Source organism: Platalea leucorodia, assembly GCF_965183815.1.
Source record: "Platalea leucorodia genome assembly, chromosome: 5".
Taxonomy (NCBI): domain Eukaryota; kingdom Metazoa; phylum Chordata; class Aves; order Pelecaniformes; family Threskiornithidae; genus Platalea; species Platalea leucorodia.
The window spans coordinates 83,832,281-83,846,462 of NC_138827.1; the positions used below are offsets into that span (position 1 = coordinate 83,832,281).

Below are 14,182 nucleotides of genomic sequence, written 5' to 3' on the forward strand. Positions count from 1 at the left end.
ATGATTAAGAAACACGGAGAAAATGATCAGTCTCTCAGGTGCGTTTAAACCATGAAACAAATGTTGTGAAAGTTTTATGGGATTTATATTTATTCTAAAATGTCTGCTAAGCAATTAAATGATGCCTTTATTGGTTTGTTTAAGTATAACATTTGTTGATCACAGTATGTGTAATTTCTGGTATTGAGTACACTGAGTCATAGGTTTGTTTAGTAAACAAATCTACAGTCTAATATTAATAGCTTTTCTTGGGAAGACAGTAACTACTCTTTTGTAGCAAATCTTTGCAAAAATTGTCTGTCCTATTCTACTGTTGATTTCACTCTAGTAGTACTAGCAATGGAAGTCTCCCTTCATGGCAGCCATGTATGTTTTAAGCATGCTGACCCCAGGTTAGCAAAGTACTTATGTCTCAGTTACCTTATAGATGTAGGTGGGCTTATACAAAGGCTTGAAGTCATTATAAGCACATAAACGCTTAAAATTTAAGCAACAAATTAGCTTCTTTGCCAGAGTTGAAGATTTAAGTTAAACACTGAGGTCAGTTACATGACAAATTCTTGAAATGCTTTAACCAGTGGATCAGCTGTCTGTTACGGCTCTGAGCTCTGTAAACCTGCACTATTTAACAGGGACAAGAATACTCTGCAAAATATCTCTAGGCATAGGCTGTCTAGGCCAACAAATTCAGATGTGGGGCAGCTGGGAGCAGAAGTGGTTAAAAACTGCATGAAGACTGCAGACAAAAAGAGGGTTCTACTGAATATCTGCTCGTTGCATGTAACTCCCCTTTCTACGGTGCCAGTATGGTTTAGTTTTGCTCTACCGATCCAAAGTCCTGACCTAACACTGGCTTTTCTCCGAAGTTCAGTAAAAGGCGACCCGGGGAAAATCCGAGACTATTCCTTGCACAACATGGTAGTGTCCCTCCTCTCGAGGAGTGCAAGAAAGGCTGTTCAAAGGGTTAGAGCGAGCCACAGCCACCTCCCTGCTTTCTTGGTGCTCCCTGCAGAGGTGCTGACAGCACGTTTGGGATGATGCAAAGAACTCTTTTCACCCTCTATTTTACCCACGTCCTTCTGGCCCCACTGCTGAGAGGCATTTGGAACTGCAGTGTGTATAATTTACAAGCATACCTGTATTTTTGTTTTAGCTGCAGGTAGTTAAAGTTATGTGAAACACATGGTATTAGTGTGTATGTATTAGTAAAGTGAGGATTTGCTTAAAGCCTTGAATATGGGAAAAAAACAGGTAAGGCAGGCAGATTTTGTATGCAGTACTGCATTGCGTAAGTGTGGAAAGGGAACCCCTGTGAGAAAAGGACAAGAATGGCAAAAAAATGACTGTGTTACACAGAAGGATGAATGACGTACCAGGTATGGCTGTGCCAATCAAAGGGAAAGGATAAGGTGAAGACAGGCTTTGAGAAACTAATGAGGATGGGCCAGAGGCAGTTCTGGCCCCACTACCCAGTTTTGTTTTCTTGCAAGTATTACAGTATTTGATTTTTAACTTTAATGCTGCATCGGATGGATTGCATAAATGTCTGTCTGCTATTGAATGTGATACTACTGCCAATCAGCAGCCAGTCTGACATGCCAGATTTATAGTAACAGTAAACTTTCTATGCAATATTAAAGCATCTATATTCTAACAAACCATTCTGGATTTGTGTCAAATGAGCATTTACTGGGAGAGGAGGAATGGAGGGCTTGGAAAGGTGAGGTGGCTCATGTAGCACAGTAAGGGCCACTCTCTCCACTTCACGTCCATGCAGGAATAGCAGCTATCTAGCAGAGTTTTGGAAGCATAAGACTGTATTAATGCTCTTGGTATCACCGTTACAAGGGAGTTTTTCATTTTGGAAAAAGAAGTCTCTAGCTTAAAGCTATGAAGAGCTACCTAATAAAACTTAGAGTCACATTTAGAAAAACACATTCTGACTAGTGAACATTAAACTGGCAGTTTGCAACTAGGGTTTCCAGTTAACCTGAAACCGGCCAGTGTAAGCTGTCCTGTAAGGTCATCTTATCCGATGTGGGCTGACGGGGACCAAAACTGCAGAGCCTGGCAGCCGCGGTGACTGCCTGGGAGCACGGGAGAACGGAGTGGTGTAACAGGGAGAGCTGCCAAAAGGAAAAGAGGTGTCGCTGGGCATGGCTGGGACCTGCCAGAGGAGGCAGGGAGGGTGAAAGCAGTGCCTGTGGTGCCTGTAGCCAGGTGTAACTGGAGTGGCAGAACCAATAAATGAGAGTAGTTCTGTGTCTGGGGTAAACAGGAAAACTTTTAAGTGAAAGGGAAGATGAATACAAACTTGGGAGTTGACCCGAGGTGCCTGGGAACCGTCGTTTTTCAGAGCTAAACAGGACCTAGGATGGTGCCTTGGAAAAAGACGGAATTGTTGGTTGCTGGGCACGGCTACTGCAAGCAATTTTGGTCCTGATTTTTCTTCCTAACTACTCTCTGGTTTGGTGTTCCCATTCTGGCTGGAAGGAAAAAAAAAATGAGACCTGCCCTCAGGCTTCAGAGTATGAACAGAAATTACCGCGTGAGAAGACACAGAGCATGTGACACACTGGATCTGTGTGCATGCCTTGGAAAAGCAATGGGTCTGTAAGAAAACAGAATTAAGAGTGAATTCGACAAGGGCTCGTATTTGTGGATGAGGGCCATGAACGCGCACTGGGTTCATATCTGTGTACAGGCCTGCTACAGAAGGCTGAGTTAATGTCTAAGCAAAGACAGGGGAAGGTTATCGAACATCTCGGTGGAGTACTTAAATAGCAAAGGCAGATCAGCTCTGACAAGTCCATATATGTGTGTATATATATATATATATATATACACACATATGGGTCCAAGTACATCCAAAAAAGAAAGAGAACAGATCATCAACAGAAAAATGAAGAGAAAAATATTTACAAAAAGTGAGTTCCAGACAGAAAATGAAATAAAGGACCCAAAACACTACAGCAAATGCCTTGAAGTAAGACAGGTAAAGCTTCAAATAAATAAATAAATAAAATTGGAACGTTGTACAATTTAACGTGCAAATAATATAAACTATGTCATCCAGTTTACTTCAGAAAATGTTGCCAACCATGTTGGTTTTACAAGCCACTATGCCAGCAAAGACGTCTTATTATTGTAATTAAGTAGGTATAGCTTGGCTATAAATACCCAGGCCAGTATAACTGCAGCTGCACTAGAAAGGATTTACCAGTTCAGGAATAACAGAATAGATTCAAGACAGTAAAAAACTGTTTATTTAAAGAGGAAGATCTGAATATCAAAGAAAAAAAAAAGAAGCAAGGAAAACTACACAGAATTAATAAGTTGGTAATTTGCATTTAGTAAAATATTTACAAAAACATTGTTGAGATGTTCATTATTAGGAATCTGTAATCAGAACATGCTGACTTTGATCTCACTGAGCAGAAAAGTCTGCCCGAGGTGGGGCTCCTTCCCACAGCCCAGAGCAGCCTCATTTTTGCTCAGTGGCACCTTTATTTTTAAATGTAGCACCGTGAACACACCGTGGTCTCTCAGTGGGACCCAGAAGCAGGTTCTGGAGCAAGAGAGCCGTTTTCTGGAGCCCAGTATTCAAAGCGGTGGTCAAATACTCCTGAAGAGATGCAGACAGTTCTCAGTGGCTGGATTTTCATAAATGGCTCCGTAACGAGCTTCTCTCTCAAAATGTGAAATCCTCTGGAAGCTGCATCTTTCCTGAGAGGTGCATTACAGTTCCTTGAGAGTTCCAACCCTTCCGGCTTGCAAAGTCAGGTCATTTCTAGAACAGCTTGTTCAGCAGTGTTTCCTGCTGCTTGTTCTCTGCCAGAAATGGTTATCATGTTAAACTGGCAGAAACGCCTCCAGTTATCTGCCTCTTTCTAAGTGTTCGGCTTCCCTTGCTTCTCAATTCCTTCTTCTACCAAACTACCAGCGAGAAGCTCCCCCCAAGCCCAGAGGTTTCTGTTGCCATCCTTGTATCGTGACTGAGGTGGATGTGGGGGTCCAGGGGCTCAGTTCAGTTATGCTCCAACACTGTACATTTATGTATACATTTATATACTTCTCTGCTATGCACAAAGAACAATGCAGAAACATGCTTATGCAGATTAGAAGCGAACTGTCCTGCTGATTCCAGTAAAACTACTCTATCTTTAACCCAGAGGTTCTGCTTTGGACTTTCAATCTGCTATTCATAGCTTCCGCAAGGCTGAAACTCAACCCAAGTGGGGCAGCTCCCGCGAACGTTCGCCTCAAGACAGAGATGAACAAAATGGAAGAAGGCAATTATTTTTCCCCGTGCCAAAATGTAAAATGACTTCGAGCTGACAGGCTGACCTAGCCTAAAAAAACAAGTCTCTGAGCAGGGCCTGTGAAAGTGGGGATGCTCAGGGACAGAGCAGCAACCTGTGAACACGGAGGGTGCTATCCGTGGTCTCCCACCTCCCGCGCCTCTGTGTAATTTTCTGGTTCTTTTTAGGATAGCAGCACCTGGCGTGTAGGCACGGGAAAGTACGTGTGTTCAGGCGGAAAATACGATTAAAGCAGAGCTTTCTGCCCGCTTGACTCCCCAGCCCCGGCCTGGGCAGCCGGCCCGAGCGGCATGAGCCGCGCCTCCCGGCCCAGCCGAGCGGCCACGGCCGCGTCCCCCGCCCGGGGCTGCCGGCGGCGCCTCCCGGCGAGGCGGGCGGGGCGGAAGGCCCGGCGGGCGGCTCCGGCGTGGCCGCCGCGGCCTCCCCTGCCCCCCTCCCGCCTCCCGCCGCCGCACGGAGCGAGCCCGCGGGCCTCCCCCCCCCGGGTCGGGCCGGGCCGCCCCTCCCCTCCTCCCCGCCGCGGGCCGCCGCCGGGGTGGGATCGCTCCTCTGCCCTCCCCGGGGCAGGGCTCGGCGGGGCCGGTCCCCCGGCGCGGCGCGGCGCGGGAACGGGTGGGCGCAGTGCCGCGGCGATGCTGGGCGTGCGGCTGCGGTTCCTGGCCTGCTGCCTGCTGCTCGGCGGCCGCGGCCCGGCGCGGGGCGCCGCCGCCCTCAGCCGGGACGAGGTGCCCTCCCTTCGGAGTGAGTGACGCCTCCGGGGGGCGGCCCGGGCAGGGAGCGGGGGGGCCCGGGGGGCCCGCGGCGGGGCGGGGGGCGCCCGTGGTCGGGCGGCGGCGGCGCCCCCGCTCCGCGCCGGGCTGAGCCCCTCGGGCCCCGGCCGCCCCTCGGCGCCGCTCGGGGCGCGAGCTGCGGCGGCTTCTGAGGGCTCCGGGGACGGGGCGAGGCGGGGGCGAGCCTCCCGCTGCGGTCAGCCCGACCCCGGCCGGGAGCGTTTGGGCAGGGGCAAGCTCTCACCCCGCGCAGGGGCGAGGGGTTTGGGGGAGCGAGGGGCCGGGGGCGGGCGCTGAACCCGTGCGAACCTGCCCCGCCGGCTGTGCCTTGTGCCCTTTTCGTCCTCCTCGCTTATTATTCCGCTGCTTTCGTTACACCACTATTATTCCATTGCTTTCGTTACACCTGGAGGGAAGAGAGATGATTTTTTTTCTCATTCCCAATACATTCCCGTTTTCCCTATTGCTGCATAAGCAATTCTCACTGCTTTTTGGGGGGGAAGGAAGCGGGAGGTGAGGAGGAAGGAAGTGAAGCTCTCTTGCTCTCCTGGTTTTGTTACAGCCGTTTATTCACTATTAGCTGTGTTGAGCTTAAGTAAAGAGGAGCTTGGATGTACCGGTCAGCTCTCAGCTCTTCATATGTGGCTTCACAGCAGCTTGAGGCTTCGCTTCTGGGACTTTGTTTCTTGTCACCTTGTCCTTGTATGGAGGGGCCCAGATGTAGGAGTTTCCAAAGGCCTCCCTCCACCCTGTCAATTCCTCAAGCGTAGGCTATCTCCTTGGGTCCTCTGGGGCTTGCAAGCTTGTAGAGCCCCTTGCAGCTCTTCATCTACAGGATCTGGGGCACAGAATCCTCCCTGACCCTGGGGAGCTTTGTAACAAAACCCTTCTACGAGAGCATGTGTAAACGGATGGTGTAGCTTCACCAGCTGAAAGAAGGGGAGCCCTAGAGGCGTTCCCACGGCTTGGCGTTGCTCCAGTTGTCTCATTGCCCGACTTGAGGAGAGGGCTGAGCAGGGGCCCACGGAGCTGTTGCTGAGCCTGCCAGCTCTCGTGTCTTCTGCCTGGAGCTGGCAGTTACCTGGCAGTCCTCAGGCCAGCACAGCTCTCTTGCCGATTGCATTTTGTAGTTGGGGAGTGGAAACCGCATTCGGAAGGGGGCTGCGTGGCTCAACAATTATGATCTGGCCGTTCTTGGCCTAAGTTGCTGCAGAATGAAAAAGGGAAGCACTCTATTATTCACAGACATCCTCCAGCTGGGTTATTTGTGTAGACTGTGTAAGACCCTTATCTTTTCTCGGCAGTCATGGCAACTCTTAAGAGCCTTACAGATAACGGCATTCAAAGGTTGGGAATCCTTCATCTTTGGGCTGTGGTGTTGCTCCCCCCGCCCGCAGGAGGTTGCTGCATGGGAGCTGCTGCGGGCTGGCGAGGTGGAGATAGATTGGCAGTTTGCATAAGAACTTTTATTTAAGTGTGAATCCCAGTATCATGGTGAATTAACCTCATTAATCAGTGTTTACTGGTGCTAACAACATCCCAATTTCCACTTATCTAGCAAATTAACTGTGTATGTTCTTGGTCAACCAAGATAAGACCGCTGTGGGAAAGACATACCCTAGCATGAGCGGCAAAACCCCTTTCTGGCCGTGTAGATAGAGTTGTGTTGCCCGCGGAGGATTGCGTTGGATAAGAAGGATGAAACCAGCACAAACTGCCCAACTTCACAGAAAACTCAAAAGCAAAGGGCCAAGCTGGGTATCTCTCTCAGAGTGTTGTCTGATGGTTTTTCAGTGAGCTCAGACACCTGAGAGCTGTAGAAATATGATGGATTAAAGGAACCTTGCTCTGCCGCAAATGGTTAAGGACTTAACGTAGGACAGCTGCTAGGTGCTTGGGAGATGCAATTACATATAACAGGCTGATTCTCCCCTGCTGCCAGTCAGAAAGGCTTGCCCCTGCTCCCACACCATCACAAGATACCAATGCCTATAGCCATGTGGAAAACAGCCCCTGTTACCGGTCGTACAACCTGCAGTGTGATTCTGTCCTCTCTGTAAGTCAGACTGCTTGATGTGCTCGGGACAGAAACACTAACTAAAAAACCTCTCCGTAGCCTATGTCCTCTCTGTTCTGCTTGTTGTGTGCACGTTATATTGGTGAGCTGATCTCCTGGCTGTCTGTTACACAGCACTGTCCCACTGCTGCTTGAAAAATCTTTCTTTTCTAGAGCTATGCCTAAACTGTATGTACTAAACCCAGATGCAGCATTTGGGTGGATCTCTGCATCTCATACTTTAGACGTGGGCTATGTCAGTTTGAGAGGGTTTTTTTTATTATAGTTACTGCTTCAGGATGTTAGGTGTAGTAAATTACAGCAGCTAGAAAGCACACATGGCAGAAATCATCGCTGTAAAATTTCAAGTCAAAATGGAAGTGCTGCTTGGGTTTTCAAAGCGTAATCTCGCGAGGCATAAAGTAAATATCTCGCCTATAACATGAGAGGAACTCCATGGGTTAATTACCATTGGATTTCAGAGTGAATCAAATAGCTGAGCTGTTATAGGTTTATATTTTGCTGATTTCCAGTTCCTCAGCTGCCCTCATTTTTTCCAGTCTATATGCTCAGTTAAACATTTGCTCCCAAGACGTTAAACAGCTGACTTTTTTTCACATACTTATAATGTGAAGTCACATAGTTCAGTGAATTTCTACATGATTCCAAGAAAGCCAGGATGTCAGGCTAACCCCACAACATCTGCTGTCGTCCAGGGTAGCCGTGTATGGTTGAACAATATGCATCCAATAGGGTAGGCATACTTTAACCCTTGGCCACCAGCTCTGATGGCACAGATAAATCCTACCCTTTCTGTATCCTGTTAACAACACAAAATATTTTCTTTCTGCCTCTATAGTTGCAGAGAGTGAGGAATTAATATGGCAAAGAATATGGCAATGTCAGCCTTAAACTTTTTAGCTTCAATTGCCAGTCCCCCCCCAAGAATTATTTTACCATATACAGTATGACTTCTTGTAACACTTAAACCCGTACTACATTATTGGGTATTTTTGGTGACCAGTGGTTTGTTTTCTTTGAACATGACTGATGTTTTGGGGCTCCCTATTTTTTTTTTTTTTTGGCTATCCAACTTGAGAAATATTACCTAGCCTTATTTTCGTTATCTTGCAAGTGGTCCATATGTTAAAAACTCAGCTGTCAGTAAGTTTAGACCAGTACTCTTATTTTTTGAAGTGCCAGTTATTCTGATGGATGTTTTCAGTTTTATTCCTAAACAGCTCAACTAAAACATTTGTCTTTTGATACTATTTGATCAATTGCAGTGTTCTACAGACTGAAATGTCTTTTTATTTCTTCGCTACAGATAAAGGGATATTTATTATCCAAAGTGAAGACTCCAACTTGTGCATTAAAGTGGCCACAGTTGGCCTTGTTCTAGAAGACTGCGGTCAGCTCTCAAAAGACATGTTATGGAAATGGGTATCCAATCGCCGTCTTTTCAACATAGGCAGAAGTACCTGTCTAGGACTGAACATCAGTAGACCAGAACAGCCGTTAAGCATGCTTGACTGTGATTCAACTCAATACTCGTTATGGTGGAATTGTGATGGAAGAGCATTAGTTGGTGTATCAGAGTACAGATTAGCCATTGAAAACAGCAAACATATTGTGGCCAAAAAAAAATCTCCTTATCAGTGGAAACAGTACATGTCCTATGATGAAGACCTTTGTGAACACCCATTTCAAGGTAAAAATAAAACTTTTTTATAGAAATGTAGATGGGAAAAGTTTTCAAAAGCTCTTTTGAAGCAAGGTCAGGTGCTTATAGGCTTTCCAGCCTCTATTGTGGTTTGGGACTCAAAGTTTGGTTTTTTTGTATGCAATGGTTTAGGTGAGCATACCACACAATTGATTTTTTTCCTTATCTGTTATATGGACCCAAAAAAGCACCAGTATCCTTGCAAACCAGGAAATGCTCATTTCAAATCCCCTATAAAATAAAAAGGGGAACTAAGGATGATTTGCTGTTGGCTGTCCTGCAGATTTCATTATCAGACAAGCCCAAAGAGAGATAACAAAGGATTTGGAAGTCCCGTCACTGAAAATCAGTCTGTGATCGCAGCGTGCCTGAACTGAATGTTTGCAACGTTCAGCACCTGGACTCTGAACATGCCAAACTTTGGAGCAGAGATCAGGCTTTTGATTAATCCTGCTGTACAGCTAGCAAAGGTGTAGGAATGTATGTCAAGATCCAGGTCTGCAGACCTGAACACTTTTCTAGGTATAAGGACTGAGGTAAACCCATTGACTACAAACAGTGACAGACTGTACCTTGACCCTTTCCTCAGCATTTCTGTAGAAGGAAAGACCTAATGTTTGCACAGTATGTCTCAGACTGGAGCTGTTGATTCTCCCCATTTGAACTGGGTGTTTGGGCTGCAGATCTGGTCTCAGTGGTTTCCTCTGTAGGTGTAGCTGGGCTTGGCCTCTGCTAACTCCAAAGTCATTCCTTTGGGAGCTGTGATAACTGGGAAAGCACTATAGCGTCCGACCTCTTCTTTAAAACCTAGTGGAGTTTATCCTTAAGACCAGGCAAAAAATATTTATACCCACAAAAAGTCTTACACATTTGCTATGTACACAGATGAAAGTAGACCTGGTTTAGCCCTAGTACTGCAACATCTGGGAGAAGAGGATCAGCCTTAGGCAGGTGCTTCTAGCCTAAGTTCAGGAGCAAAGTAATTAATTGCCTTGGCAAAATCTCTTTCACCTTCAATGTCTATTTTCCTCCTTCTACCTTAGCTTATGCACATGCAAATGCAAGCCAGCCTGTTAGTCTGCCAGGTTGGGGGACTTCTCTGCCTTCAAAGAAAAAATGTTTTTACCTGTGGTGAGAGGTCTATAGCTGTCAAATTTGGTTTCTTGCCAGGACCGAGATAATCCCTTGCACCGACGTAGCTAGCAGCATGGTAGCGGGCAGACAGAGAAGCAATCCTGATTTTTTTTTTTTTTTGCCCATGTTCTTTGTATCATCTGTTCATATCAGAAGGCTTTAAAGGGAATTTACAATGTGTAAACTGCTTTTTTATATGTGCGCAGCCAGCCGTTAACTCTGGAAACCTCTAGGAACCTGGCAGTATGCACTGATTCTGTAGTTGAAGGACTTTGATCTTTAGGCTATCAACATGGGATCTTTGACAAACAATTTCATTCTAAGTGTGATTGTGGTTCTTTGACCTTTTGTAGAAGCTCTGAGGTTAAGGAGACACTCACTGAGGTAAAGCTGTTACAGCTTTACAGTTGCACTGGATTCTCTCAATATTTTGGTACTCAAAGTACAATAGGAAAATATTTTAAATATTTCATAAGGCATTAATTGATTGTGACAACAGATGTATGTAACATCAGTTCTTTAGCTAGATTATACCCCATGGTATAAAAACTTATTTTTAAAAGTTTATTTATTGTTCCTTTGTCTTTCACGTTTCCTTTCCCATAGAATGACAGAGAGAATGGAAAAAACATTAGAAATCCACTTTATAAAGAGTGGGAGGAGCAGGGGAAATAATGCTAAATGGCTCGTCTGTCATAGACTAACAAATAAAAAATAAGTAGAGTTTGCATCTGAGCGTGTACTGATTCTGCTAACTATTGTTTTATGTAATTGTTCTGAAGTGTAAGTGCAGATTTGATATGTTAATTGTTCAGGTTTGGATTTTTTTTTTTTCCTATTGTAGTAAGTTATGAGAATGTGCCTTGTTTCATGGTGACAAATTTCCTAAACTATTATTTCCAAATTCTGTTCACTGAAGTTATGCTGCTCATACTTGTAATGCTGTGTTATCAATTATAAATTAAAATTAGAAAATAACTTCAGACATTTTATTTTTACCATTGCTGCTAAAAATGGGAATAATGAAATATGGGGGTAAAGAAATTTCTGTGGTCTGCATTCTTTCAATCTCTGCATTTTGTTTATTCCAGAAATATACACCTTGCTGGGAAATTCTTTTGGTTTCCCATGCATTTTTCCATTTAAATATAACAACAAGTGGTATCATGAGTGTACCAGAGATGGAAAGGAATTTGACTGGTGTGCCACAACAACTCACTATGAACAAGATGAAAAATGGGGGTTTTGCCCAAATGCTGGTAAGATGTTGCTTGTCTTCTCCCCCCCTCCACCCCCCAAGAGTATCTTTGCTCTTTATTAGTATTCTAGGATGCACTCTGTTCTGGATTACTTCCCTTCTTTCAGAGGGGAGTGTCTCCTTAAAAAACCTGAAAGAAGACTGTAGCAAATTTTATCATAATTTATCATCTTTGGCCTTTGGAGACCCAAGTCCTCATCCCGAAAGCAAAACTACAGGGGTGAGCAAAAGGATGTTATTCTGTGCAGCCCATTGACCTTACCCTGCAGCTAAACCTCTCTCTCCTCTGTCCCAGTGATACATGGGGAGCTTCTCTGGAGCATGTAAAGCAAGGGCTGCTCTTGCAAAGTCACGTTCTGCTTTTGACTGCATTGCATCTTGCACATGCCTTTTGTTCTTGGACACATCTTGGGCCTAAAACACTTAGAAGCACTAGCTTTAAAAATACTTGCTATCAGAAAGATTTTGGATGTATAATCGTCATGAATATTCCAGCTTCTTGCATAAATAAGCAAAATAGTACCTTCTGTCAGCAGAAGTGGTTTGGAAAAGCCCTCCCTGCTCAACCTACATTTCAGATCTCTGTTGCAAAGCATCTTAAAAACAGCTGTAAATGTATCTTTGTAATGGGGATTTCTGGGCGACCATTATACTAAATGGTATTTTCAGCCTTGCTTATACTTTGTAATTGTAGTAAGTTTATTCTCTTGAGTACAAGATAGAAGGAGATCCAGTGACTGCTCCTCCACAAGTTGGGTGAGGAGTTCATAGTTTGAATATTTCAACATTCAGCTTTAGGAACAAATGATCAGCTGGTATAAATGAAAATGTAGCTCTGTTGGCTTCATGAGAGCTCTGAAAATCACCACCAGCTGCAGATCAGCTCCTGAGTGTTTTATCAACCGTATGAAATATAGAGCAACGTTTTATTCCATTAGTGCCCTATTTCCATATGTTCTTTAACAAAGGAGCATGAACGGAGTTCATAATCGTGCTTCCATTGGGATGCTGCTGTCGTTAATTAATTGATTTGTTCAAGGTGTTATATTTCGGATTAGTTTGTAGTCTTGGGCTGTTGGTGATGAGTCTGTTTCTGAGCAGAGAGTGGCTGTGACATTTTTTGGAAGAAGAACCCTGACACGCACATATGCTACCAGTTCAACCTTGCGTCTGTGCTGACCTGGCGTGAGGCACGGGCCGCCTGTCAGCTGCAAGGAGGAGACCTGCTGAGTGTCACCGACCCCGAAGAGCAGAACTACATAAGTAACTTAAGCAGTGAGTACACATTTCTCTGGGGACCTTGTAGGAAACCTGTAGTTAGGTTTCCTCTTTACCCATGAAAAAGGGGTATGCTTAGGAGCTTAACAGCCTGTGTGATGTCTCTCACATTGCTGCTTGCGAGGCTTTGTCACATAACACACCTCAGTAGAGCTGTTTGCAAAAGCAAGGGTGAAGCTAAGTTACCACCTTAATAACCCGAGTGCAGAAGTGGTGCTTTGTGTTAAGTGAGGGTGTAATTGTCTTAATTCTCCCTCTCCACAGAGACTCCCATTCATTCTTGCAGCTGTGGTTGTACAGTGTTTTTGTTTTCTTTGGAGAATTATACAAATACTTACCTTCTCTGCAACGTACCCTGCTGTCCCTTTCTCCTGTTAAGTTTTCTTTGCAGGCTGGACTTCACCAAATGTGAATGACAAGCACATTTCTGCAGACTTGAAGTAAATGTTCTGTATGGGGAAAAATGCCAACTCTGTCTTCATAAATGGATGGTATTCCTTCTCTGATAAGCCATTTGCTTTCCCCAGTGCAGCAAGCACCTCAGACAAATTTTGCAGAGCCTTCTGACAGCATGGCTTTTGTGGGTATTTTACCATGTGTGCAGAGGACCAAGCAGAGGAATGGGTGGTAGAGCTGTGATGCGAAAGGCTGCCTCGGGTTTCTTGCCCATTGCTTCCCATTATTGGTGATTTTCGATTGCAGGATATAAGCTAACAGGAAGTTTTAAAAATTATTTCATTAGCTTTTTGATATGCGTGCAGGCTGTAAAGGGACTGAAAGTTGTTTAGTTTACGGAAAGCTGAAACAGGCTAGCATTTATGTAGCTGCTGGTTCTAGATTTAACTTCTGAGGTCGGCAACAGCTTCTGCAGGAAGTTTCTAAGGACAGAAGAAGCAGTCTGAACTTTCTGGAGACTGATTTGAAGCTTTGTTTTATTCCTGTTGTAACAAGTCAGGACAGCAGATGTATACCTGTAGATATTTTCAAACATGGGGAAAGTGTGAAGTATTACTTTGTTTATTTTTTTCTGTTTCAGGGCAGTTAAATGCCACAGACATGATGCTGTGGACAGGCCTGAATCGCCTGGAGGAAGATGCTGGCTGGCAGTGGTCAGATGGAGCACCGCTAGCATTTGTGAACTGGAGAGCAAGTACTTGATGTTCCTCTTGATATGTTATAGCAGTGTAATTATATGCTCTCTGTAACTGCAGCTTGATACAAGACTGCTGTTCCTACAGCTACATTTGAAAAGTGAATCAAGTGAACGAGTCTACCTCTTTTTGTAGAAATATTTATTCATATTCATGAACTAAAAGCCCCTTTTAGGAATGTAGCATCAATTGAGATGGATCGGTTCAAAGCATTAATGATCTGGCCCTTTCGTCATTTACTTCTAAAGGTGTTTTTTAAGATTCCAGTTGCATATTTAAAAGCCATGCTCTAGCTGGTTTCATGGAGGAAAGGGCTTTCAGTTCGTTTACATTAACATGCTGTAATTAACACATTAACATGAGCTTTGTGACTTGGTTTGCTACATTTTGAGGTCTGTCCACCAGCAGTTATAACATAGACACTAGAGCTTATTTCAGCCTCTTATCTGATAGCAGCAGCCAAGGAGGGATTGCCACACATGTATAAATC

General features: G+C 44.8%; 1 protein-coding gene across 7 annotated transcripts in view; it reads left to right on the forward strand.

Moving 5' to 3' along the window:
* The first annotated feature begins 4,939 nt into the window (after positions 1–4,939).
* The window catches only part of PLA2R1 (phospholipase A2 receptor 1), a 54,890-nt gene continuing 45,647 nt past the window's right edge, over positions 4,940–14,182 (forward strand). For 6 of the 7 annotated variants that reach the window (XR_014228301.1, XR_014228302.1, XR_014228303.1 and 3 more), the window contains exons 1-5: positions 4,940–5,063; positions 8,476–8,859; positions 11,097–11,264; positions 12,365–12,538; positions 13,578–13,691. Coding sequence is in view for 3 of the 7 variants with exons in the window: in XM_082313312.1 (XP_082169438.1) it covers positions 4,955–5,063; positions 8,476–8,859; positions 11,097–11,264; positions 12,365–12,538; positions 13,578–13,691 (949 nt within the window). In the remaining 4 variants the exon portion in view is untranslated. Of the gene's footprint in view, positions 5,064–8,475; positions 8,860–11,096; positions 11,265–12,364; positions 12,539–12,943; positions 13,033–13,577; positions 13,692–14,182 lie in introns of those variants that run through there. The other variant, XM_082313314.1, reaches the window with a different exon arrangement.